At 39.3% G+C, this 24,127-nt stretch overlaps 1 protein-coding gene across 7 annotated transcripts in view; it reads left to right on the forward strand.

The window, feature by feature from the left end:
• The window catches only part of Creb1 (cAMP responsive element binding protein 1), a 55,738-nt gene extending 32,056 nt beyond the window's left edge, over positions 1 to 23,682 (forward strand). For 4 of the 7 annotated variants that reach the window (XM_051153939.1, XM_051153938.1, XM_051153940.1 and 1 more), the window contains 5 exons: positions 1,435 to 1,535; positions 4,946 to 5,088; positions 11,185 to 11,367; positions 13,306 to 13,456; positions 22,423 to 23,682. In XM_051153939.1, coding sequence (XP_051009896.1) covers positions 1,435 to 1,535; positions 4,946 to 5,088; positions 11,185 to 11,367; positions 13,306 to 13,456; positions 22,423 to 22,567 — 723 coding nt within the window. In that variant the 3' untranslated portion in view covers positions 22,568 to 23,682. Of the gene's footprint in view, positions 1 to 1,428; positions 1,536 to 4,945; positions 5,089 to 11,184; positions 11,368 to 12,008; positions 13,062 to 13,305; positions 13,457 to 14,128; positions 14,580 to 22,422 lie in introns of those variants that run through there. The other 3 variants (XM_051153941.1, XM_051153943.1, XM_051153944.1) reach the window with 3 other exon arrangements.
• The last annotated feature ends 445 nt before the right edge of the window (positions 23,683 to 24,127 follow it).

A 24,127-nucleotide genomic window follows, 5' to 3' on the forward strand; every position in this document is an offset into this window, starting at 1 on the left:
TGTGGCAGCATCACATGTGCCTCATGGAGGACGCACATAAGGCCCTTGCAGGATAAACTAGAAGAACTTGATAAATACAAAATTTACAGACTTTGAGTCTGGAGTGATCTGAAGTGCTGCAAGATTGTTGCTACTGACAGCACTGCCACTGGGATCACCAGGGTTGTAATGCTCTGCTGGTAAAGTCTAAAGTGGAAATGCCGACTACAAGCAGGGGACCACACTCCTTAGCTTTGTGGCTCCAGTGAGTTGCCTACCCTGCTTGTGCCCAGCTCTTCTATCTTCTTCAGTGAGCATAAGACCTGGACTCATCTGGTACCTGATGTTTACTGTATGAAATAATGGACTATATCAATACATTAGTATGAAATCTGGCACATAATGTTTATTAGTAAACTCTAGTTTCTGCTACCCCACACAGTCTTTATGCACTCACACTCATTTTTCAGTCTCAGGGCCCTTAACAGAAACACATAGTTCATGACCTTGATGTTTTACTCAAAAAGAATAGTAGAATGGCAACTTTGTTCTCGTGGGCATGGTTATGTGTAGTAGAGGGTGTTTACTGACTTGGAGGAAACAACCGTGTATTTGTTAGGGTTACTGTTGCTGTGGTGAATGACCATGACCAAAGCAACCTGGAGGAAAAGGTTCATTCGGCTCACACTTCCACTTCACTGCTCATCATCTAAGGAAGTCAGGACAGGAACTCAAACAGGGCAGGAAACCTGGGGGCAGGAGCTGATGCAGGCCATGGAGAGGTGCTGCTCACTGGCTTGCTCCTCATGGCTTGCTCAGTCTGCTTTCTGATAGAACCCAGGACCACCAGTCCAGGGGTGGCACCACCCACAATGGGATGAGCCCTCCTCCATGTGTCACTAATTAAGAAAATGCCTCACAGGCTTGCCTACAGCCAGATCTGTATTTTCCCAGTTGTCTACAGCCAGAAGCATTTTCTCAATTGAGGCTCCATTCTCTTTATGACTCTAGCTTGTATCAAGTTGACATAAAACTAGCCAAGACAAACAGTCTGCAGTATGGTAAGGAATCACTGGCTTACCTGTACAACTCTAAATATGTGGTTGCGCAACAATTACAGGAAAATACTATTGCTGTCGACTCAGGTGTGACTATGTGTTCTCCTCGTGTCAGAGACCTTATTTTGGTCGTCAGTTGTATTCTAATAACTGCAAGAAATAGTTGCTGTTGGTGACATATCAGGATTGATTGCTTGGGAGAAATTAAAGACATTTTCTAGACAAAGGTTTTTGTTTCCATGACATCATCTTGGTCTGTAGATGAGTTTTATTGATGCAGGTGTCTCCATTAAAAACTGAAGTGTGTATAAGGTTTATATATACATTCTTAGTATTGGGCTAAAATTTTATGGGAACTAAATTTGATAATCAAGATAAAGTTATTCTTTGTTTTCAGATTTCAACTATTGCAGAAAGTGAAGATTCACAGGAGTCTGTGGATAGTGTAACTGATTCCCAAAAACGAAGGGAAATTCTTTCAAGGAGGCCTTCCTACAGGTATGTAATTTAATAGAGTGAGGGACATGCAGAAAGGCTTAGTACTTGCCTGGTAAAGATGGCAGAACACCAATAAAGCTGTTCCAGCAAGTACCTTGCAGATTATTTCTCTTGAGTTACTTCTATACAAAATAAGACTACTTACTCTAAAACAGTGGTTCTCAACCTGTGGTTCATGATCTCCGAAGACCATTGAAAAGCAGGTATTTGCATTATGATTCATAACAGTAGCAAAAATTACAGTTCTGAAATAGCAATGAAATAATTTTTTGGCTGGGTCACCACAATATGAAGAGCTGCATTAAAGGGTTGCAGGCTCAGGAAGGTTGAGAAGTACTGCTCCTACAGTTCTGGGAAAGCATTCCCTGCGTCTGCTGTGTAGCTGTGCTGGCTGCTGCTTTTCCTTTAAAAAGTTTGGGATCCATTTGAGTTCTAGCATTGTTCTGGGGTATAGTATTGATATACTCACAGGCAATTTTTAAGTCATAGTCTTTTGCAAACACCTCTTTTAATAGTTTTCAGAGGCCAGGCACCTGTAATCCCAGCACTCCGGGAGGCAGAGGCAGGTGGATTGCTGTGAGTTAGAGGCCAGCCTGCTGTACAAAGGGAGTCCAGGACAGCCAAGACTGCACAGAGAAACCCTGTCTTGGAAAAAAAAATTTTTAATATATTTTAAATAGTTATCAGGGTAGTACTTTGTTAACATCCTCTTGTTTGAGTTCAGCTTTGATATACCTATCTAATGTATGCCTCGAAGAAAGGTCAAAACACTTAGTACATGTATCAGTTGGCTCCATGTTAAGTATATCCAGAAACAACATGCCCACTAATCTCATAAGCTTACTTTAGATTTCAGTAAACTTCAGAATTTTATAGTTACCTTCCCTGATAGTTTAAATTATGTCTATTTATGTAAGCTCTTCCTGTTCTTTATTATTTATTTTAGATTTATTTTGCCTTATGTGTATGGATATTTTATCTGCATATGTCTATATACCAGTTGTGTGCATGGTGCCAACAGAGGTCAGAAGAAGATATTGGATCCCCTAGAACTGGAGTTCCACATGGTTGTGAGTCACTGTGGATGCTGGGAATCAAAATCAGTCTTAGAGAGGAGTGGCCAGTTCTCTTAACCACTGAGCTTTCTCTCCAGCCGTGTCCCTTTGTTTTTTGAAAGAGTAGTTGATGCCTTACCTTCCTTCGGGTACTTATTATTACGGAGCTCTTCTATCCTTACCCAATTACAAATTCTAAATATTATTAGTGAATTAATTTTGAGGTCTTAAGAAATTTTATGTTGTGGGATATATATTATAGACACTTATATGTATAATCTTTACTATTTGTTTTTATCTTATGTGTGTGTTTAAATGTATTCCTGTGCATGTGTTCATGAAGTACCTGCAGAGGCTAGAAAAGGATACCAAATCCTCTGGGACTCGAGTTACAGTGTGAGCTGCCATTGGTGTGGGAGTTAAAGCCAGTAACTGCCGAGCCATCCCTTCAGCCCTTTGCTTTTGTTTTAAATATAGCATCTGTTAGATTTTGAGACATTGAAGTATATCTCGTTAGTATGTAACACCTTTGATCCTGAAGCAAATCCAGCAAAGTATTAAGAAATAAGTCACATGACTTCTCTTAAACCCCATGCAAATCATAACTGCAAGTCAACCAGATGGCTCTAGTAGATAAATATGCTTGCTCAAGCTTGGTGACCTGAGTTTCATCCATGTAAGGATGGAAGAAAAGAATTAACTCCACAAAGTTGTCATATGACCTCCACACACATGCCTCCTACCACGTTCACACTTAGGAAAAAAAAAAAAAAAAGAACAAAGATACCCACTTTATATTGGAGACAGTATTTGCCTGAAAAATTTTTTTTCTGGCCCAAATCCTAGCAAATGTTATTTATTTAAATAATTAATGCTTTACTAATCAAATGAAAGCTCTAGAGATAACACATGTAGAGAAAGAGTTACAAAGGGTAATGTTTTCTTACCTTACCTTATACCCAAATTCTCCTATGAGATACTATTTATATGAGGTTTATGAATTCTGAATTGTAGCCTTTATATCTAGATTATAGGAAGCTATGTAACAGATGCTTAAAACATGCTTATGAGGTTGGAAAAATGAAGTTCATTGATAACATAAAATAGGTTTTTATTGGAACAACTCATCTTTATAAAGCAGTTAATTTGTATACAGCTGGAAGGTGATCTGTTTAGTCTCTTTTTGCTTGATATTTTCACCAGTAATTGATGTGGGAAAAACATACCAAATTTGCAAGTGGTAGAACCATAGGGTTAATAAATGTCCTGGTACTTAGAGAATGAGAATCTTGAACAGGCAAAGGAAGTGGTCTGAAATAAATAGGGTGATACTGTAGTGATAATTGCAAAATCTCCAGAACAGATTATAAAATAAGCCAGTTACTCAAAAATTTTATCCTGGATTGAGAATTTATTTCAAAAAGTTATTTACTCTCTCCAACTAGTATGGTGTAGAGTAAACAGAGCTAGAATGTGAAGAGTGTCTTAGTCGGTGTGTTTGGATTCTCATACAAATGGGAGCCAGATTAGATTGTGAGACTATGTTTAAACTCCAATCATAATCATCTTAATAAGGGATGTATCTTTGTGTTGTAGTCTTATATAGTTATCCATAAATATACATATTTAGAACTAGGTATGCAGGGTGCATACTTTTAATTCCAGCTCTGGGGAGGCTGAGGCAGGAGGATTGTGATTTAGCGAACCTGAGATTCATAATAAGACACCGTCTTAAAAACCAAAGTAAGATGCCTGGGCTTGTGTTTAATCTCAGCACTTGGGAGCCAGAGGCAGACAGATCTCTGAGTTCAAGGCTAGTCTAGTCTACTGGGTGATTTCCAGAATAGCCAGGACTACACAAAGAAACTTTGTCTTGGGGAAAAAACAAAACAAAGCAAAAAAAGAAATAAATATAAATATATAATGGCTTGCGTAGGCTGGAGAGAGAGAGAGATGGCCCAGAGAGTAAGATCACTGACTGTTCTTCCAAAGGATCCGGGTTCTATCCCCAGGACACATACGTCTGTAACCCTGGTCATAGGGTATGCAAGTGGCCTCTTCTGGCCCCTGCAGGCATCAGGCACAGGCAGAGAAAACACCCAAACACATAGAAAGAGAAGGGGGGAGAGAGAGGGAGAAAGGAAGCAAGCATGTGTTAGTTTTTTATTACACCTCTCCTCAGGACCAGCACCTAATTCTTATATTTGAAGTCTCTGCTTTGCTTGGACTTTATTTATGTACTTCATGTATTTAAACTTTTGTCCTATATGTTAGCAGTTTTCTGATCTTCTTCGTTACTTACACTTAGTGAACTTTTTTTTTTTTTTTTAATTAAATAGCTCCTTACTTTTCTAGGAAAATTTTGAATGACTTATCTTCTGATGCACCAGGGGTGCCAAGGATTGAAGAAGAAAAGTCGGAAGAGGAGACCTCAGCTCCTGCCATCACCACTGTAACGGTGCCAACTCCGATTTACCAAACTAGCAGTGGGCAGTATAGTGAGTAACAAGTTTTTCTGTTATGAAAAGTGATAAATGCCAAGGCTTTTGCTGCCGTTACTGTTTGCCCTACTGTCAGAAATCTGTAATGAAGGGCTTTGCTTTCTTTGTTAGGGGTACATGAGTGTGTAAGTCAGTTAAGTTTTCTTCAGTTTAGTGTAGTTGCATGAAGAAGTCTGAAAGGTTTGAGAGATCTAAGTGTCTTAGATTTTAGTTCTCATAATGTTAAGAGAAGATGTTAGGGTTTTTTTTGTTTCTGTTTTCCCAGATAAGGGAAATACTGTTTATACTGCCAGAAATAGGGCCATCAATTTAACTATTTTTATGTAATCTCACCTTCTAAAAATAGCATTTAAAAATCTTTGTGCCTGGGCTGGAGAGATGGCTTAGTGGTTAAGAGCACTGGCTGCTCTTCCAGAAGACCCGGTTCAATTCCCAGCACCTACATGGTGGCTCGCAGCTGTTTGTAGCTCCAGCTCCATGGGATCCAACAACCTCATCCAGACATACAGGCAAAACACCAGTGCACATAAAAGAAAATAAATAAATCATTAAGAAAAAAGTCCTCGTGGTTAGTGATTGAGGTAGGAGTAGTCTTGTTGTGGTCTCCCTGTGTATTTAGTTACTGCTCTTTCCCCCCGCCCCCCTCTCTTTTCAAGACAGAGTTTCTCTTGTAGTCCTAGCTGGCTGTGCTAGACTAGCTTTGTAGACTAGGCTGGCTTCAAACTCCCAGAGATCCACCTGCCTCTGCCTCCCGAGTGCTGGGATTAAAGGCGTGCACGACCACACCCTGTGCCATTGCTCCTTTTTATATATAAAGTACATAGTGAATTACGACACTATCAACATAATTGCTAACACTGACAGGCACTGTCAGCTCTTTAGTTTTAAAAAAAATCCTGTGTGTGCCAACGACATGGTGGCACCTGTCTGTAATCCCAGCACTCATAGGCTGGTAGCCTCTGTGAGTTTGGAGCCGGCCTGATCTACATAGTTAGTTATGGGACATTCTAGACTGCATAGAGACCCTAACTCAAAAAACAAAAAGATAAAATGAAAAGAAAAGAAAATGACTGTGTATTGGCGCTTTGCCTACATGTATGAATGTGTACCATGTGGGGGCCTGGTGCCTGCAGAGATCAGAAGATGGGGTGAGAATCTCCTGAAATTGAGTCACAGATGGTTGTAAGCCACCATGTAGTGCTGAGGACATACCCAGGTACTTTGAAGGACAATTAGTGCACCTAGCTGGTGAACCATCTCTGCAGCCTTGCCTGCTTTCTTGAAAGTAAAGGTCTCTTTCCACAACCACACAGCTTTCATTCATATCTGTTCTGCACTGAATTCCATCTTTCTTCCTTTTGGGGTCTTTTACCTGAACCCATTAGAAAGTATGAGTTGATACAAAGCATTTGTGGAAATCTCACTTTTCTTTTTTCTTTTACTATATATATCCTTGCCTTCCAACATGGCCTCTTACATGATTCACACACAAATTACTAGCTTTTTAATTTCAGCATAATGTTGGTTTGCTTGCCTGTAATTTGCATTCCTGCTGTATTTAAAGTAGATTTCTAAAGCAAAGTTTTAGCTTTTCCAACACTGAAAGTTTTGATACTATTTATAAGGGAGGGCATTTTTAAAAGATGTAGCCTTTTTTATTTATATGTGTGCCTGCATGAGTCTCTGTGCACCACATGTGTGCAGCTGCTCTGAGAAGCCTATAGAGCACATCTTCTAGAACTAGAGTGACAAGTACTTGTGAGCCACTAAACAGGGGTGCCAGGAACCAAGCCCTAGTCCTCTACAAGAAGAGTAAGTATTTTTAACCACCAATTCTTGTGTCTGACCCCTGGGGAGGGTGTTTTTGATAAACTACTATTTATGATAACTGAGCTAATTGAACTTAGGTGAATCTTTTTCTTTCTTAAATTATTGGCAACTGTAAAAGGTACATCTTCCCCCACCCATGTCTCCCCCCCCCCCCCCCCCCGTGTGTGTGTGTGTGTGTGTGTGTGTGTGTGTGTGTGTGTGTGTGTGTGTGTGTGTGTGTGTTTAGGATAATTTCATATCCAAATAAGTTTAATGACTCATGTTTCTTTTCTGACATTGTGCAAGACTTCTTTCTCCTCCATCATGAGGGGAATAACAAATTCCTGTCAGAAAGTCTCATTTGAACTAGAAAGAATGATGTTTTTAGAAGAGATTTACAGAAGCTGAAAGGGAGAAGTATTGGATTACCAAGCAGTGCCCTTAGATTATTTTTAAAACCCTTCCAGCAACTGAATGATAAGTTTAAATGTACTATACTCTGGGACTTTGTTAAAGCTTTATTCATTTTATCTACTATCATCCTTGTACATGCATGTTGCCTTTGATGAAACTGATTTAGCATTATGTTCTTGATTTTTGCTTTTTCAACTAAGAAACAACATAATGGGGCTGGAGAGACGGCTCAGAGCTTAAAAGCACGGTCTGCTTTTCCAGAGGTCCTGAGTTCAATTCCCGGCAACCACATGGTGGCTCACAACCATCTATAATGAGATCTGGTGCCCTCTTCTGGCAGGCAGGCACACATACAGGCAGAACATTGTATACATGACAAATAAATAAGAAAATAAATGTTAAAAGAAAAAAACGAATGCATTTATCTATTTAGTAACTTATTTTTAAATTCATTTCTTTAATTTATGTGTATGGGTGTTTTACCTGCATTAAGGGCCAGAAGAGGGCTTTGGATCCTCTGGGACTGAAGGTACAGATGGTTATTAGCCACCAAGTAGCTGCTGGGAATTGAATTCAAGTCTTGTAAGAGTAGTCAGTGCTCCTCACCTCTAAGTCATCTTTACAGCCCTGTTTTGTTTTGTAACTTGTAAAACATGGTTATCAAAACTTAAGGGTCAGAGGTTTTATAATATCTATAAACTGTAAACCTCTTTTTCATCCTTTCCCAATAGGAAGGATTGTATATATCTCTCCTTTTTTATCCTATTTTTTCCATAAGCTGTCCTAATGTATGTTGTACAGAATCTCAGCAAATCAATCAATTTAATTGTATTTAGATTATTTAACTTAAAATATAACATGATTGTATTTCTTGGTAGCAATTACACCTAGAGATAAGAGTTATAGGTTTTAATGAATTTGCTTTTGTCAAAACTACTTTAAAATAATCAATATACAAATATACAAGTAAACATAACACAGTTAAAAACATGTTTAAATCTTAGGTGAGACTTACAATTGCCATATAAATGTGACCTTAATTAATGTTTACAACACCTACACATCTGTTATTTAAGAGCAAATGTCTTTAGATTTCCAGGAAAAAGAACAAAATCAACTGACTGTGTAATGGACTAGATCATATCTTTTCATGTCTAGTTCATTCCTTCCTTTCACTTTGAGCTCATTGCTATGTAACCAAGAAAAAAATTGGAGTTAAATACATTTGAATTTGAAAATTTCTTGTAAGTACCCTCCCCCAGCGCCCCATGTATTTTTATCTTATGTGCACGGATGTTTTTCTTTGTGCATCAGATGTGTGCAGTGCCTTGCAGAGGCCAAAAGGAGGTGTCTGATCCCCTAGAACTGGTTGCAAATGGCTGTGAGCCTCCCTATAGATGCTGGGAATGGAACACAGATCCTCTGAAAGAGCAGCCAGTGCTCTTAACTGTTCAACCATCTCTCTAGACCCTTTCAAGTAATCTTACAAAATTAATTGTAAGATAATTCTTAGACATAATTCTTAACATAGGAGGATTGTATATGCTAGTATGTTAATTCCCACAATTTATCATCTTGATGAAGTGACCAAATAATAACAGTAAACTCATACCTATTGATAGAGCAATGAATTATCAGTTTTCTATGTGCACATCACTTAGGATGGTATAATTTCCCAGAGATAATTGATAACCCATCCCAAATTAATTTACTTCTGATAAATAGTAACAAATTTAGGTTCAATACATTGATAGTACATTTTTTAAAACTTTGTGGTTTTTTTTTTTTTTTGTTTGTTTTGTTTTTACACTTTCCTTTAAATGCAATTATAATTCATTGTGGAGAGCTGTGAACATAACTCAGTTGATAAAGTGCATTACTACCGTGTGTGAGGGTTTGATTCCTAGCTCTTCACATATGGCTGTATGTGCACACATACATTATTAAATTGCTCAGGAAAATTATAATTATTTAGTCTTCTGGAAAACTTGATCCTTAGATTTATCTGAGGAGAATTTGTAGAGGACGGTCATATCCAAAGACCTTCTAGGTCTAGGTGATCCGGCTGGCAAGAGATCACATTCAAAGATCTTCTAGGTCTGTGTGATCAGGCTGGAATACAGACACACCTTTAATCCAGGGGACAGAGGCAAACAGATCTGACTTCAAAGCCAGGTCCAGGCATGGTGGTATATGCCTTTAATCCCAAGCAAAGATAAAGTTAGTTTGTAGGAGGAAGCACCCACGTTTGAAAGTGATGTCTAATTGAATGGCAGAAAAGGTGAGGAATCAGAGAAGATTTGACAGACTAGGATATGTCCAATTCTCAGAAGAGAGGAAAGGGAAACTACTTAAGAGTCAGTTTTACAGAGAGAGGAGGCAGTTTTACCAGGATAGAAATAAGAGAGATGGGTTACAGAGAGAGAGAGCACAGGTGAAGACAGGATCGAACCAGAAAATGAGAAGGAGCCAGAAGATTCCTGAGTTAGTTTGAGGCCAAACAGAGCAATTCTGGGCGGAGAGAGAAGCCAGATTAAATAAATCAGCTGGGGGAGAAGTTTGAGCCAGAACAGCTGAGTTGAACCAGCCAGCCCAGAGCTCAGAAAGAACAAGTAAGGGTGAGCTTATTAAGCAGTAAGACTCAGAGGCTGAAAACATTCTAGGCCTGGATTAGATTGTATGAAGGCTAGAAGCTTCCAAAACTAGGCCTCGGTTAGCAGAAGGATGCAGTAAGCCTCCCAGACAACAATTGAGCAAGGAGAATAAAAGTTACTTTTACAGGGATTCAATCATATTTTCAGTTCTGGTGTCTAAAAGATTATGTCTTCCAAACAAGGTAATAACTTACCTTTCAATCAACTTTTTCTATGTACTGTTGTATAACTGTGATTTAGGGCTTTTAAGAATGAAATGTCTATTAAGTATTTATTAATTTATTTGCCAGATAGTGGTGAGTGTATTTAATCGTCAATCATCAATGGAAGACTCTATATGAGGACTCAGAGATGGAACTTACAACTAGTGATACTTTGTCTCGGGGATGATTTGGTGCTCTAATTTTAAACTTCATGAGGCACCCATAATAACTAAAGTCTGGAGAATTTCACGTCTTTCATTGATGAGATTTTTGTTGGGAATGATGGGTGGTAGGTGTCGGAGACTGAACCCAGAACCTTGAACGTTCATGGCAAGCTCTGTCTGTATTACTGATTTCTTCTTTTTCTTTTTAAAAAAATATTAGTTATTTTGTTTATTTATTTTGAGACGAGCTCTTACTATTTTTCCCAGGCTAGTCTCAAACTCCTACACTCACGTGATTTTTCTGCCTTAGCCCCTTGAGAGGTATCCTGCCATTTTTTTTGGCCTTTTAAATGCATTACTAACAGTTTATAAATTGCAATTCACTAACAAATTAATTATACTTTAACACATTTATTGAGAGCTTCTTATGTTAATTAATTTTCTACCTATAAGAAATGCGTTTACAATTAAGGCAGTAGATATTAAACAGTATATATGAGGCAGTTAACGGTGCTGTAAAGAACACTGTCGTGAAGCAGGACCTCCTTGAAGTTTAAATAAGTTCAAAACAAATCTGAGTTTCTTACTTACTTTTTATATTGTTATTACTCATTATTTGTTGTAGCACAGTTTATAGGATATATTTCTTGTACTTGTAGAAATAGTAGAAATTGGATATGGTTTCCTGCATACGTAGTTACTTGAATATACCAAGTCTTTCTTGGTGATGTTACTTTCTAGAATAACTTCTCCTAGGTTATGCTTTGCTAATTGCATGGGTTTAGTGTGTTTTAAAAGTCTTATGTGGTATTAATTAAACTTGTAACAATAAAATTCATTGGGTTTTAGTTGCCATTACCCAGGGAGGAGCAATACAGCTGGCTAACAATGGTACCGATGGGGTACAGGGCCTGCAGACATTAACCATGACCAATGCAGCTGCCACTCAGCCGGGCACTACTATTCTACAGTATGCACAGACCACTGACGGACAGCAGATTCTAGTGCCCAGCAACCAAGTTGTTGTTCAAGGTAATAGAACTAAGAATTCATACGTATGATACATTCTTTTTAAAATTAATGTGTATACTCATGAAAAGTAAGTATATTGCAAAGCACTATTGGAATAGTTTTCATCAGTATAGATTTAGATATTAAAGATTTAGATATGTGTTAATACATAAATAAATATTTCTGACAAAATTTTCCATTATTCTACTTGGATGAAAATGTCATGGCATAAAAACAACTATCTTTAAAAAACAAAACAACTGTCTTTCACATGTAAAGGGGTAATACCTATCTTTAATACTTTCAGTGTCAGGGATAGAGGAAACTAAGGAAGTCATAGTTAGCTCTGCGGCCTTGAGTAACAGCTACTGTGGGCCTCTTCTTTCCTCTTCATGGGTGCTAAGTCACTAAAGAGTTTTCAGGGGATTCTGCTCTCTGGTTTATTTGTTTGTTTTGTTTTGTCTTTAATCTTTATTCAAAAGCAACTTAGATCTTTTTCCTAAAGTCATCAATTTTGATTTCAGATAAAAAGATCCCAACAGAACCTCTGTCATTGTGTAAAGCATCTGCTTTTTTGAGAACAAATTGTCCTTAAGTCTTCAGTGGACTGAAGGATTTTAGTTTTTTCCCTTAATTTCAAGATTCTGGAGAGTGTTAACTATTCTCCATTAATTCATGCGAACAGTTCATAGCTTATACCAGATTAAAAATTTATAGACTGTAAAAATAATAACATTTGTTTCTAAAAATATTTTTGTTAATAATAACAAATGGCTGCCTGTATTCATGAGAGTTATAACCTTTTACCATGAAAAATTACTTTGGGATGATATCAAAACACCAAGTAGGAAGTCCTTTATTTAACAGTTCCTAATATATTTATACTATATATCTTGATATTAGACCAATGATATTTGAAAAAAAATACTTTGCTTATTAGTGGGAGTAAAACACCTTTTCACTTTACATGCAGGTACTCAAAAAATTGTAAAGCAGGATGTCAGTGAATTTGAATTCTCAACGTCAGTTTGAATATGGTAACATGTTTAGTATATAAATATTTGTCCTTCAAACAATACAATTGGTATTTTTAACTGATATGGATGATTTTATAAAGACCTTCAAAGTCTCTCATCTAGTGTTAGGTTACTTATTAGGACAGTGTATCATCAAGCTGATTTTAGAAACAAATAATTAACTAGTGGTGATTATATTTCTTTTCACATATGAGTAATAGTGTGGTTAGAAAAATTCAAAGCTGAGCGAGGTAGCTCATGTGTTTAATCCCAGCACTTTGGAGGCAGAGGCAAGTGGATCTCTGAGTTCTAGGCCAGCCTGGTCTACATGGCAAGTTCTAGGACAGCCAGGGCTACACAATGAGACATCTCAGAAAATTAAAAAAAAAAAAAAAATCCAGTTTGCATTTTAGTTATCACTTACATTAAAAATCCTTACATATACCATGATTGACATCAAATAGTCCATTTTTTCATACCTTTGAGTTTTGTTTGAATTGGAAATGTATAATAGTTGACCATATGCTTATTTTCTCTTCCATTTTGCTATTTTATGAAAAAAATCATGGTCGTTTTTATGTCGTGGCAAGAGTCTACTTGAAATTTCTTAATATGAATTTATCCAAATCAGAGGAAGACACTGAGGACTATGTCTAGGAAGATCATCTATGTTGGGCCCCACTTTTAGACTTAAGCTTGGTAAGCATGTAAACCACAGACTAGATCTGCATTCCAGTACAGCGTTAACATAAGGCTCAGCAAAGGCACCAAGACATCCTTACCTGTACCTGTGCTGATTGTACAAGAAATTAGAGTTTTCTTTTTAGCCAGAATCACGTTCCCTGCTTCCCTTCTAATCTAATTATGTTTAGATTGATTGACACACACTTGAATTAAATTGTAGTGTTTCTGTGTCTTAGACCTTGTTCACTCTTTTTTTCAGCTGCCTCTGGCGATGTCCAAACTTACCAGATTCGCACAGCACCCACTAGCACCATTGCCCCTGGGGTTGTTATGGCTTCCTCCCCAGCTCTCCCCACACAGCCTGCCGAAGAAGCAGCACGGAAGAGAGAGGTTCGTCTAATGAAGAACAGGTATAGATATTCCAGATACTTAAATGCTGTGGGCCAAGCACGTCTATAAGTTCGTCCATGTGTGCTTTTACATTTGCTTACAGTAGGTTCTGTTGCATTTACTTTTCTTTTTCTGGTAGAATTAATGGATTTTGCTACCACTTCTTTATTTATTAAGCTGCATTTATAAGATGGCTCATGGGACTTAGATCACTCTTCAATCATGGTTTTTTTAAATGGTTTTTCCATTAGAATTTAATGCATAGTTTTAGTGAATTTGTACTTTATTCCAGCCAACTGGGTAGGTTAGTTAAAATTTTATTCATAAGTAATATTCATAAGCATCCTATATGTGTACTAACCTTAGAATCTAGTTTATTGGCATTACATTTATTTGTAATAAATATATGGTAGCCATTTTGATAAATAGTTCCTTTTATATTTACATATATATTGTTTGCTTGTTTTTTAAGACAAGGTTTCTCTGTGTAGCCTTGGCTGTGCTGGACTCACTTTGTAGACCAGGCTGGCCTCGAACTCACAGTGATCCACCTGCCTCTGCCTCCCGAGTGCTGGGATTAAAGGCGTGTGCCACCACGCCCGGCTGTATTTTTATATACTTTTACTCTAAAAGTTTACTTATATTTTCGTATGTATGTATGTGTACCACACATATACTTGGTGCCCCCACAGGCCAGAAGAAGGCATTAGACCTCTTGGAACTAGAGTGGCAGGTGGTTGTCAGCCACCTGATGTGGGTGCTTTCTGCTGAACCAGGTTCTTCAGCAAAAATAGTAAGTGCCCTAACTGCTGAACTCTCCAGCCTCCTGTTCTGTTTTCTTGAATCAGAGTCTTGTTGTGTGGATCAAGTGGCCTGGAATTCTTGATTCTCCTGCGATGTCTGTGAGAGCTGGGATTACAAGCCTGTGCTACCATGCCTGGCCTTAGGGGGCATCTGCTTTCATTACTCAGAATAATAATTTAACATCCAAATAATCTTTTAAATAGAATAATTCTAAAAACTATGATATTCCTGATAAAGCCAGACCTGGTCTACAAAGTGAGTCCAGGACAGCCAAGGCTACACAGAGAAACCCTGGCTTGAAAGACCAAAATAAACAAATATGAAAGCAAATTAAAAAACCCTGTCTCAGAAAATAAACAAAACAAAACAAAGAAAGAAAGAAAGAAAGAAACATACTTGCTTTCAGATGCTTTGAGATTTTTGCTATCTAAGAACAAATGGACTGGGAGGTGGCTCACTGGAGAAGGTGCTCCACCCATGAGCAAGAGCAGTGGAGTGCAGGTCCCTGAAGCCCACGTGAAGTGCTGGGTGGGGCGCTGTAATTGCAGGCTGGTGATGGAGATGGGACTCCTGGGGCAAGCTGGGCAGGTAAACTGCTTGGTCTACCTGTAAGCTCTGGGATTTAAGAAACCCTGTCTCAAGAGTAAGCTGCAAGCAGCACCAGGAAGATAGCCTTCACATACAGGAACATGCGAAAAGAACAGTCTCTGGGCTGGAAGGTGGGTGAAAACCAGGAAAGAATCAAGTGTACATATAAAGACAGAAGCAAGCTGAAGCCCGGGTGTGGTGGGGCAGTCAGGGTGGGGCAGGGGAGGCAGAGGCAGGCTGATGCTGTGAGTTCAAGGCCAGCTAGATCTACAAAGAGAGTTCCAAGACAAAGAAACCCTGTCTTGAACCCCTCCTCTCCATATGTAAATACTTTTAAATCAGTGAAATTCTTGTTTTTACCCCAAGAATGCAAATACTACGATAAAGTAAATGAAACGGAAATTGTACTTAGAAGATATAGCTTCAAGTCCTGGATTCATCCTTTAGCTCTGATTCTGGAGGAACTCGATAACTTTCTAAACTTAAGTTTCTTCCTTTAAGTAAAATAAGGTCCCTCCTGGCACCCAAAGCTAACTCTTTAAGAGTCGGGTAAGATAGCACTTGGTAAGTGTAGTCTCCAGGAAATGCTACTTCTCCTTAAGCACTTCTGTGTTTTGGCGGGTCAGCCTCCTCATTCCTGAAATAGTCTTTACTGTCGCAGTCTTGGTACATTATATCTGTCTGTGAAAAAGGAGAAAACCATTCTGAGATATTAGAGGACACTTGGAAAAAAACCTGGTGACCTTTATTGTGCACCAAAAAACTATAAGTAGTTAAGTCATAATAGAAATGGAAATGCCTAACTCTTATTTAAATGTATTTGAAAGTACGAATTAAATTACACATTAATCTGTTTAGTTTTAAAGTATTTTTGGTTGACCTTTTCTAAAATAAGAAACAATTATGTTTAACAAGTCTCAAGTAAAACCCTAATTATAAAATTTAAGACATCATCACCTACTAACAAAAACAATTCTGAGTAGACATAGTAATCAGAAATTTATTTTTAAAGGACTTTAGATTATGTCTGGGTAATTTGGCTCTGTTGAATAAAAGTCCATCTCCTTACAGAGATAGAGAAGGTCAGGAGGCGGTGGCACTGAAGCTTCTTTCCTCCTCCCCTTGTAGTGCTGGGGACAAATACCCCACCCCAACCCTTTTATAATCTTAAAACTCTGAGCAGATCTTGCTGTTACCCAGATTGGCCTGAATTCCCTCTGTAGCCTAGACAGGCTACATTCAGTCTTGTTTCAGCTTCCTGAGTAACTGAGATTATAAACCTCTGCCAGCCAAGCCTGTAGCATTAAACCTTTCCCGCGTAGAGCATTACAAACTCTTTAAATATCCATTTATTTTCTTTTCAGTTTTGTAATTTCTCTGTGTTAGCATTCTAAAATCTCTGATGGAACACCTGAGAAGTCAATTTAGAGAAGAAAAGATTAATTTTGACCCTGAGTTTTAGCAGTCATGGCCATTGGGTACAGTTGTTCTGGGGCTCGTGGTGAGGCAGAGCATCATGGCCAGGGGCCTGCAGGGGGCAGAGTGGCCCACCTTTTAGCAAACTGGGGCCGACATAGAGAAGCGGCAGAGACTGGTAGTGGATCTCACACAGTGGAGAGAGAATGGTCTCCAAAGTTGTCCTCTGTTCTCCTGTGTGCTGTGGCATAGATACACCTCTAGTTACCTCCCACTACACACACAAAATAAGGAAATGTAAAAAGGTGACAATGTAGGAAATGGTAGAAAATGACACTCCTACTGACCTGGTTCCCACAAGCAGATGCACCTTTCAGACGTGCCCATATGGACGTTACACATGCTTATGCCACACACTGATAGGAATGCGTGCATATAAGTAGTTTTAAGTGACTGTAAATTATAGCGCAGCCTCCAAGGGCGCACCTTAATACCCATTTCCCTTCAGCTAAGTTCCACCTCCCAGCCTTCTCCATGCCTTCCTGCGCAGTTACGAGCTTACCCATGGATAAGTGAGTAAGTTGTCAATATTGCTTTGTTGCCAAGCCTTTCCAGGAGCATTTCAGGTGAAGCCATAACACATCCTGCTACCTCCACACCAGGTTAGGAGGAGAGCCACAGTGCTTAAGATCCTTGCTTATGTGAGGTCTATAAAGCTGCCTGATTTAAAAACATGGACTCTAATAAGATGTTTTTGCTTAGACTTAGTTATACTTTCCACTGAAGGGAAACTGTCCACACTCTGAAGTGGTCCCCTTTCTTCTTCCTCGGTTACTTTTTAAGCTTCGCTAGAATCTGGCTTCTGTGACACATGTGAGGAAAGCACAGGCTCCCACACACACCGGACAAGCCTACTGGCTCATTTACCTTTACCTGTGCCGAGTAGATGACCCTTGAGCTCATCCCCCAGTCTTCTTCGGGTTAAAAAGAGACTGTCTATGTCCGCATAATATGATGGGATCTTACCCCACTTTGCAGAGGAGAAAGAAGGTAAATATCAGAGAAAAGGTAAATACAGGTCACAGGTCCTGTATTTTAAGGAACATGTAAGACAGTTTGAACCTGTGTCTGGTGACAAACCCTGTAAACTTGTTACTTCCTGCTGTGCCTCCAAGCAAAGTGAACAAACAGCACAGCGTCAGGATCCACAGCACTAGGAAATAACTGTAGGATGCTTTCCTGGGATAACCGTTTTGCTCAGGGTCAAGATAAGTAAACTCCAGTTTTTAAGGTGAAATAAGAGATTCAAAAGTAATCAATTCTGTAGTAGTTGATTTAAATGATGCCACCAGAATCACTATATTGGTATCATTGTTACTGTAAGTTCTTCAGCAGACAAGTTAGAGCAGTATTCACCAGAATAAACGATTCTAGTGTGAATTTAACACAGCCTGTCTTGCCCTGAATTCGGATAGGAAAAAATTAAGGAGTCCAAAAATTCTACGGTGTGTAATTTGTCAATTATTCCAAAGTAAAGATAATTGGCAAACAAGCATTTTGTCTTACTATAACAGGTTACGGAGTCTCGGTGCCTTACAACAGCATGACCTCTTCCTCTCCCTTGCAAGTTGTACATTGACAGCTCCAAGTCAGTTGCCATGGCTTGTCTTCATATCTCATCCTCATTGCCAGCTGCTTCCTGCATCCCCACTGAAGGAGAGCAGCACTTCCAAGACATAGCCTTTCTATGGAAACAGCGAAAGGGCAGTGTTGCTTTTATTTCTGCATTTGAGGGTGATACCTCAGTGTATAGAGGTCAGAGAACATTTTCCAGGAGTTGGCTCCCTTCTTCCATCTTGTTTTGAGGCACAGTCTCTCGTTTCTGCTATTGCACTGCATTAGGGTGCTGTATTACAGATCCAGCTTTTCACCCAGGGATGGAGTGCACTGTTAGGCTTGCTCACATGTGCTTCATCCCCTGAGATGTCTCCACAGCCTACCATTGGCTTCCAAATCATTTGCTTTGGCTCTGGTAAAGATCGTGTCCATTTGCGTCCACTGGCTGCAACCCTGGGAAGGACAAGCCAAAGTCAGTGGGCTATGGCTGGGAGAGTCTTCTCACAGAGAGGGCATGATTTAGAAGGGAATAGAGCTTACTGCCCGTACCTCCCGTTATATAGCCTACAGTATAGAGGGATTTAAAGAGGATTTTCAAAGATGAAGTTAATAAACAGTTAAATAGATTTGACCTTATTAAATTTAGAAACCTAGCCAGGCGCAATGGCACACACCTATAATCCCAGCATTAAGGAGGCAGAGGCAGGCAGATCACTGAGTTTGAATTGAGGCCAGCCTGGTCTACAAAGCAAGTCTAGGACAGCTAAGACTACACAGAGAATCCGTCTTAAATAAATAAATAAATATTTTTTAAAAATTAAAAATCTTTCTTCAGTGAACCAAAAAAAAAAAAAAGAAAAAAGAAAGAAAGAAAAATAACAGCTAGGCGTGGTGGCGCACACCTTTAATCCCAGCACTCAGGAGGCAGAGGCAGGCAGATTTCTGTGAGTTCGAGGCCAGCCTGGTCTACAAAGCGAGTCCAGGACAGCTAAGGCTACACAGAGAAACCCTGTCTCAAAAAACCAAAAAAAGAAAAATAGTAAAGTAAACATTAAACTAGGTTTTAAACAATGTTAGATTAGAATTGAGGATATCGATTGGCAAATTTATAAAAAATGAATATGGTAAAAAAAATATGAAAAATTCCAAACAATAAGAATTTGAGACTGGGCGTGGTGGCACATGCCTTTAATCCCAGCACTGGGAGGCAAAGGCAAAGCGGATATCTGTATCAAGGCCAGCCTGGTCTATAGAGTGAGGCCAGGACAGCCAAAGCTACACAGAGAAACCGTTCCTGTCTTTAAAAAAAAAGAAATTTGGTATTAGGTGCTTCCATTCAACTGTATGCAATTTGGCATTAAAAATAAATCTTGGGTTTTTTGTTTTTGTTTTTTAAGACTTAGCTATTATGTATACAGTGCTCTGCCTGCACGTATGCCTGCATGACAGAAAAGGGCATCAGATCACATTATAGATGTTTGTGAGCCACCATGTGGTTACTGGGAACTGAACTCAGGACCTTTGGAAGAACAGCAAAACAGTTAGTGTTCTTAACCTCTGAGCCACCTCTTCAGCCCAATAAATCTTATTTTTATTGTGATTAGAATGTAAGACAAAAATTAGGTTACCAAAAAAATTAACATCATTTTTTTCAAATCCGTACAAGTTTAAAGATACAAGTAAAAATGCTTATTATAAATAACTTTAAAGGCGTAAGCAAAAAATTTAACTGCCTCTAATTACTTCATCTAAAATATTAAAATCTTGCCTTGTCCTGTGTATGTGAGTGCATACTTATGTAAATACATACACATTTTGGCATATAATTTTTAAGCTTTTATTTAAAATACTTTTAGATTTACAGTAGAATGAAAACCCTGTCTTGGGGAGCGGGGGAGAGTTCCAAATACCCCTCCTTCAACTTTCTGTCATCTGAACTATTATGCAACCAGAGCACAATTATATACATTAGCTTGATCTTCGGAAGGTCTGTGGATGCTGGGAGTTCCTGAGTGCAGTGGTTACATGGTATCCAAGACAGTACTTGACAGCACCCCTCCCCCACACCCCAGCACAAGCTCTCAACAGTCCCTTATTCATAACACTTTGCTCAGTTGGGAGCCTCTGTGTTGAGTGCTGCACACACTCAGACCCAGGTTAAGAACAGCACTAGTCTATGGGTATGAACAAATATTTGGAAGGCAATTTAACAATATGTGCCCATTCAGCAAAACAAGAGGACTAGGTTGTCAAACACACTCCAGTCCCTGTCTCGGATTACATCCTCCCAAGCCATGGGCATTTGAGCATGTTTACAGTAATAGGCATGAATTTCCTCCTGTGGAGCAGGCTTTGAACCCAGTCAGAGAGCAATTTGTTGCCCTCCTATGTAACTGTCATGTCATCCTTTCACATACCCGTGGGCATATCTTGCCAAGTAGGGTGGCATTGTAGCATGCAGGGTCTACCGTGGGAAAGCCCACTGAAGTGTTCAGAGTAGCGCCATTCAGCGTGGTACAAGTCAGCCAACAGAGAGGAAGTTCCTAGGTCAGTTCTGGCTCGATTTTTCTCTGTCCAGCAACTAAAGTGTGCTGAGTTTTTACGAGTAGTGTGACACCAGGTAGTAGTATATTAAGTAATTAAGAGTCATGGTGATAGCCTGTGTTGGGACTCTTTGAGGGCTACATGACTAGTAATTTGTGCGGGGGTATCTCACTGTGCTGATACTTTTATTTAATAACCCACGGCTTCTAGAAGCCACACTGTCCATCCATGCACACTACAGTACCATTCTGTTGGGCAATATGTGCCCACAGGGCTTTGCAGTAGTGGTGTGAGTGTAAAGGGACACTGATTCCTGACTGGCTGTGAGGCCTGCTCCACAGACGGGAATTCATGCCTGGTACTTTATGTTGCTTTGAAAAATACCTGTGAAAAATTTAAGGGAGGGAGGTAGGACTTTGGTTTGTAGATTAGAGGCTTAAGTGCCTTGTCAGCTAGATCCATTGCCTTAGGCCCGAGGTGATACAAACTATTATGCCAGCACAAGCATGTGGCTGAGGCTGCTTACCTCATGGCAGATAGGAGTAACAGACAGGGGTCAGACCCACGCCCTATTGTTCAGAGGCATGCCCAGAAATGCGCTTTCTCCATATACGCCCTACTCCCCGCAGTGCTAGTGTGTTTGAGTCCACCAGTGAGTGGAAGCATTAAGTCTGAGTCCTTGTGTTCTAATGATCTCTAGATATATCCTCATAGACAGATGAGCATGGTTATGATGTAGCCAACCCTCTCCCTTGCCCCACACACCCAGCAACAAAGCACAATTGGCAATCCCTGTGTGAGTAAGTAGGATGCGATCTAACAGGCAGGTGTGGTAGTACATGCCTGTAATAACTGTGCTTGAAGCTGAGGTAGGCGGGGCAGGAGACCTGGGTTACATAGAGAAGCCCTGTCTCCAAAAGAGTCTTACTGTAAGAAAGGACCCTTTACTTCCCTTTCTCTCTCAATCCAGCCAATTTAACAATCAAGATTAAATATGCTTTTGGTATTAATTTCCTTTTGATTAGTATTTACAGAGTATATCCTTCACCAGCCTTTTGATTCTTATATACCTTTGTCTTTTGAGGTAGGTGTCTTCCTGAGAACATACAATTAACACAGTGCCTGGGGGCTACTTAGTTTTTTGAGGCAGGGTTTCTCTGTGTAGCCTTGCCTGTCCTGAATTTGCTTTGTAGACCAGGCTGGCCTCAAACTCACAGCAATCTGCCTGCCTCTGCCTTCTCAAGTGCTGGGATTACAGGCGTGCACCACCGTGCCTCCTGCCTGGTGACTGACTGGCTGACTTGTTTGTTTGTGTTTGTTTATTGTTTAGATCAGGAATTAGCAAACTGTGTACCCCTGGATCAAATCTTAGGGTAGCATCAACTCATTTATATATGTCCATACATGTGCTCATATGCCAACAAACCCTAAAATATTTATTCCTATCTGATAGATTTTTTAAAAAATTTGTCTTCTGATTTAACTTTTTAAAAGGTGTATGCATATTGTAGATGTGCGTGTGCATAGGTGTGTATGAAGGTCTTAAATACTTACACAAATGAATGTGAAAGCCAGAGGATGACATTCTTTATCTTGTTGCTTACACAGTTCTCTTACTGGCCCAGGGCTCGTTGATTTGCTAGTCTAGCAGACCAGTGAGTGTGAGATCTGCCTGTTCCCACCTTCCCACCCACATAGGCCCTCATCTGTAGCTTTTACGTGGGTGGGGAGTGTGTGTCACACACGAGCGCTCACTTGTGTGCACATGCACACAAGCACATATGTAAAGAAAAAAGTAGGTCTGGCCTTCTACTATATGGGATTCGGGGTAGAACTCGGGTTGTTCTGCTTGGCAACAAGCACTGTTACCTATGTGCCGTCCCGTCAGGCAACCTCAGTAACATTTATTGTGTGTACAGTACTGACCATTTGTTCCTTTCAGCTGCTTCTCTAGAAAACATGCTATTCTAAAACTGGAATTCATGAACATAAACTTTGTGTGTGTTTTCATTTTAAGGGAAGCAGCAAGAGAATGTCGTAGAAAGAAGAAAGAATATGTGAAATGTTTAGAAAACAGAGTGGCAGTGCTTGAAAACCAAAACAAGACATTGATTGAGGAGCTAAAAGCACTTAAGGACCTTTACTGCCACAAATCAGATTAATTTGAGATTTAAATTTTCACCTGTTTTGGTGGAAAATGGACTGGATTGGCCACAGCCAGAAAGACAAAATAAACATTTATTTTCTAAACATTTCTTTTTTTCTATGCGCAAAACTGCCTGAAAGCAACTACAGAATTTCATTCGTTTCTGCTTTTGCATTAAACTGTGAACGCTCCAACAACTACTTCACTTCTCCCTCAAGAAACGTGCAGCACCAGGAATCACCAAGAGACGTCTGCCCCGTCTACATCCTCAAGAAGTAATCATTTGTTTATTTGTACATTGTCGGGGGAAATGAGGAAAATGAAATCTTGGCTTTTTTAATTTTTGTTTTAGGTTTGTTTTGTTGTTTTTCTTTTTAATGACTTCAAGGTTTGTGCTGAGCTCCATAGTTGCCTTAGGCACAAAGTTACCTAGCCTCTTGAGCTGCAGTAATGAATGGGACGCATGAGGAAGTAAGCAAGGTGCAATGACGAAGCGTTGATTGCCAAATTGATGCTTTTACATTTTCATTGTGAATTATGTAAAACTGTTCAGAGACATGCCCTCTAAATAAGGATCTTAGTTCAGTGTTGAGGAGTAAACTATGTATGTTCTTTTTTCAATACTGACTGAAAGTTGTCCTTGGTTCTGAGAAACATTCTGTATTAGCCACAGCTTTTATGTAGGGCAGTTGTTGCTTCTTAATTCAGTTCTGTGTGTTCAGCAATTTGAATACATTAAAAGAAGTAACCAACTGAATGAAAAGCATGGTATTTGAATTTTGAGTTAAGTTAAAATCAAAGAATAAAGCTTATTTTGGCTACTATTAAATCGTAGTGAGCAGGTGCTGGCCAGGAAGCCAGCTTCTTGAGTTATATATATAACAAGGTTTTTAATAAATAAAAGCTTTTTTCCTTGCTTTCAAAAATCCTTACATTGTCACTCATTTACCCGAAAAGCTATTTCTGGTTCACTGTTGCATTTGCGTTGTGCCACCAACAGTTTTCAAGATGTCCAAGTAGAGTACTAAATTGACAGCCTTTTCCACGTTCACGTACTTTATCAGAAAATCTCTTGCAATTTTTTTTAAATGAAAGAAGTTACAAGGATGTAATTCTAAAACATGTGTTAAATGCTCACGAAAAAAAAAGGACACTCAGGCATTAGGATGTCTGCTGTGGTACAATATTTGGCAAAACTTTTTTTCTTCCCCCCCCCCCCAAAAAACCGGGTGGTTCGGTAGGCTTGTGTAGCTGTTCTCTTTCTAAAGATGCTCCCTACTTAGTCCTGCCTCAGTCTGCACTTATGTGTGACATTGCTTCTGATAAGACTTAGTGATGACTACTTTATTCATTAAGTCTGATAAAATCTAAGAGTTAACTCTTTAAAAGACAGCTGTGAGGAAGGTGGAGGCTGGCATGCTGAGTTACTGAGCTGAACTCAGGAGGGGTTGGATGTGCTTGGGTAGTTAAGAACGCTGGGTTCAAGGTCACTGTACATCGAGGAGCAGATATTTGGCCCATGGTTAACAATAAGACTTTAGGTTACTATCTATAAATGTTATACACTGTTTGTAAC

The sequence above is a fragment of the Acomys russatus genome, chromosome 12 (assembly GCF_903995435.1).
Source record: "Acomys russatus chromosome 12, mAcoRus1.1, whole genome shotgun sequence".
Lineage (NCBI taxonomy): Eukaryota > Metazoa > Chordata > Mammalia > Rodentia > Muridae > Acomys > Acomys russatus.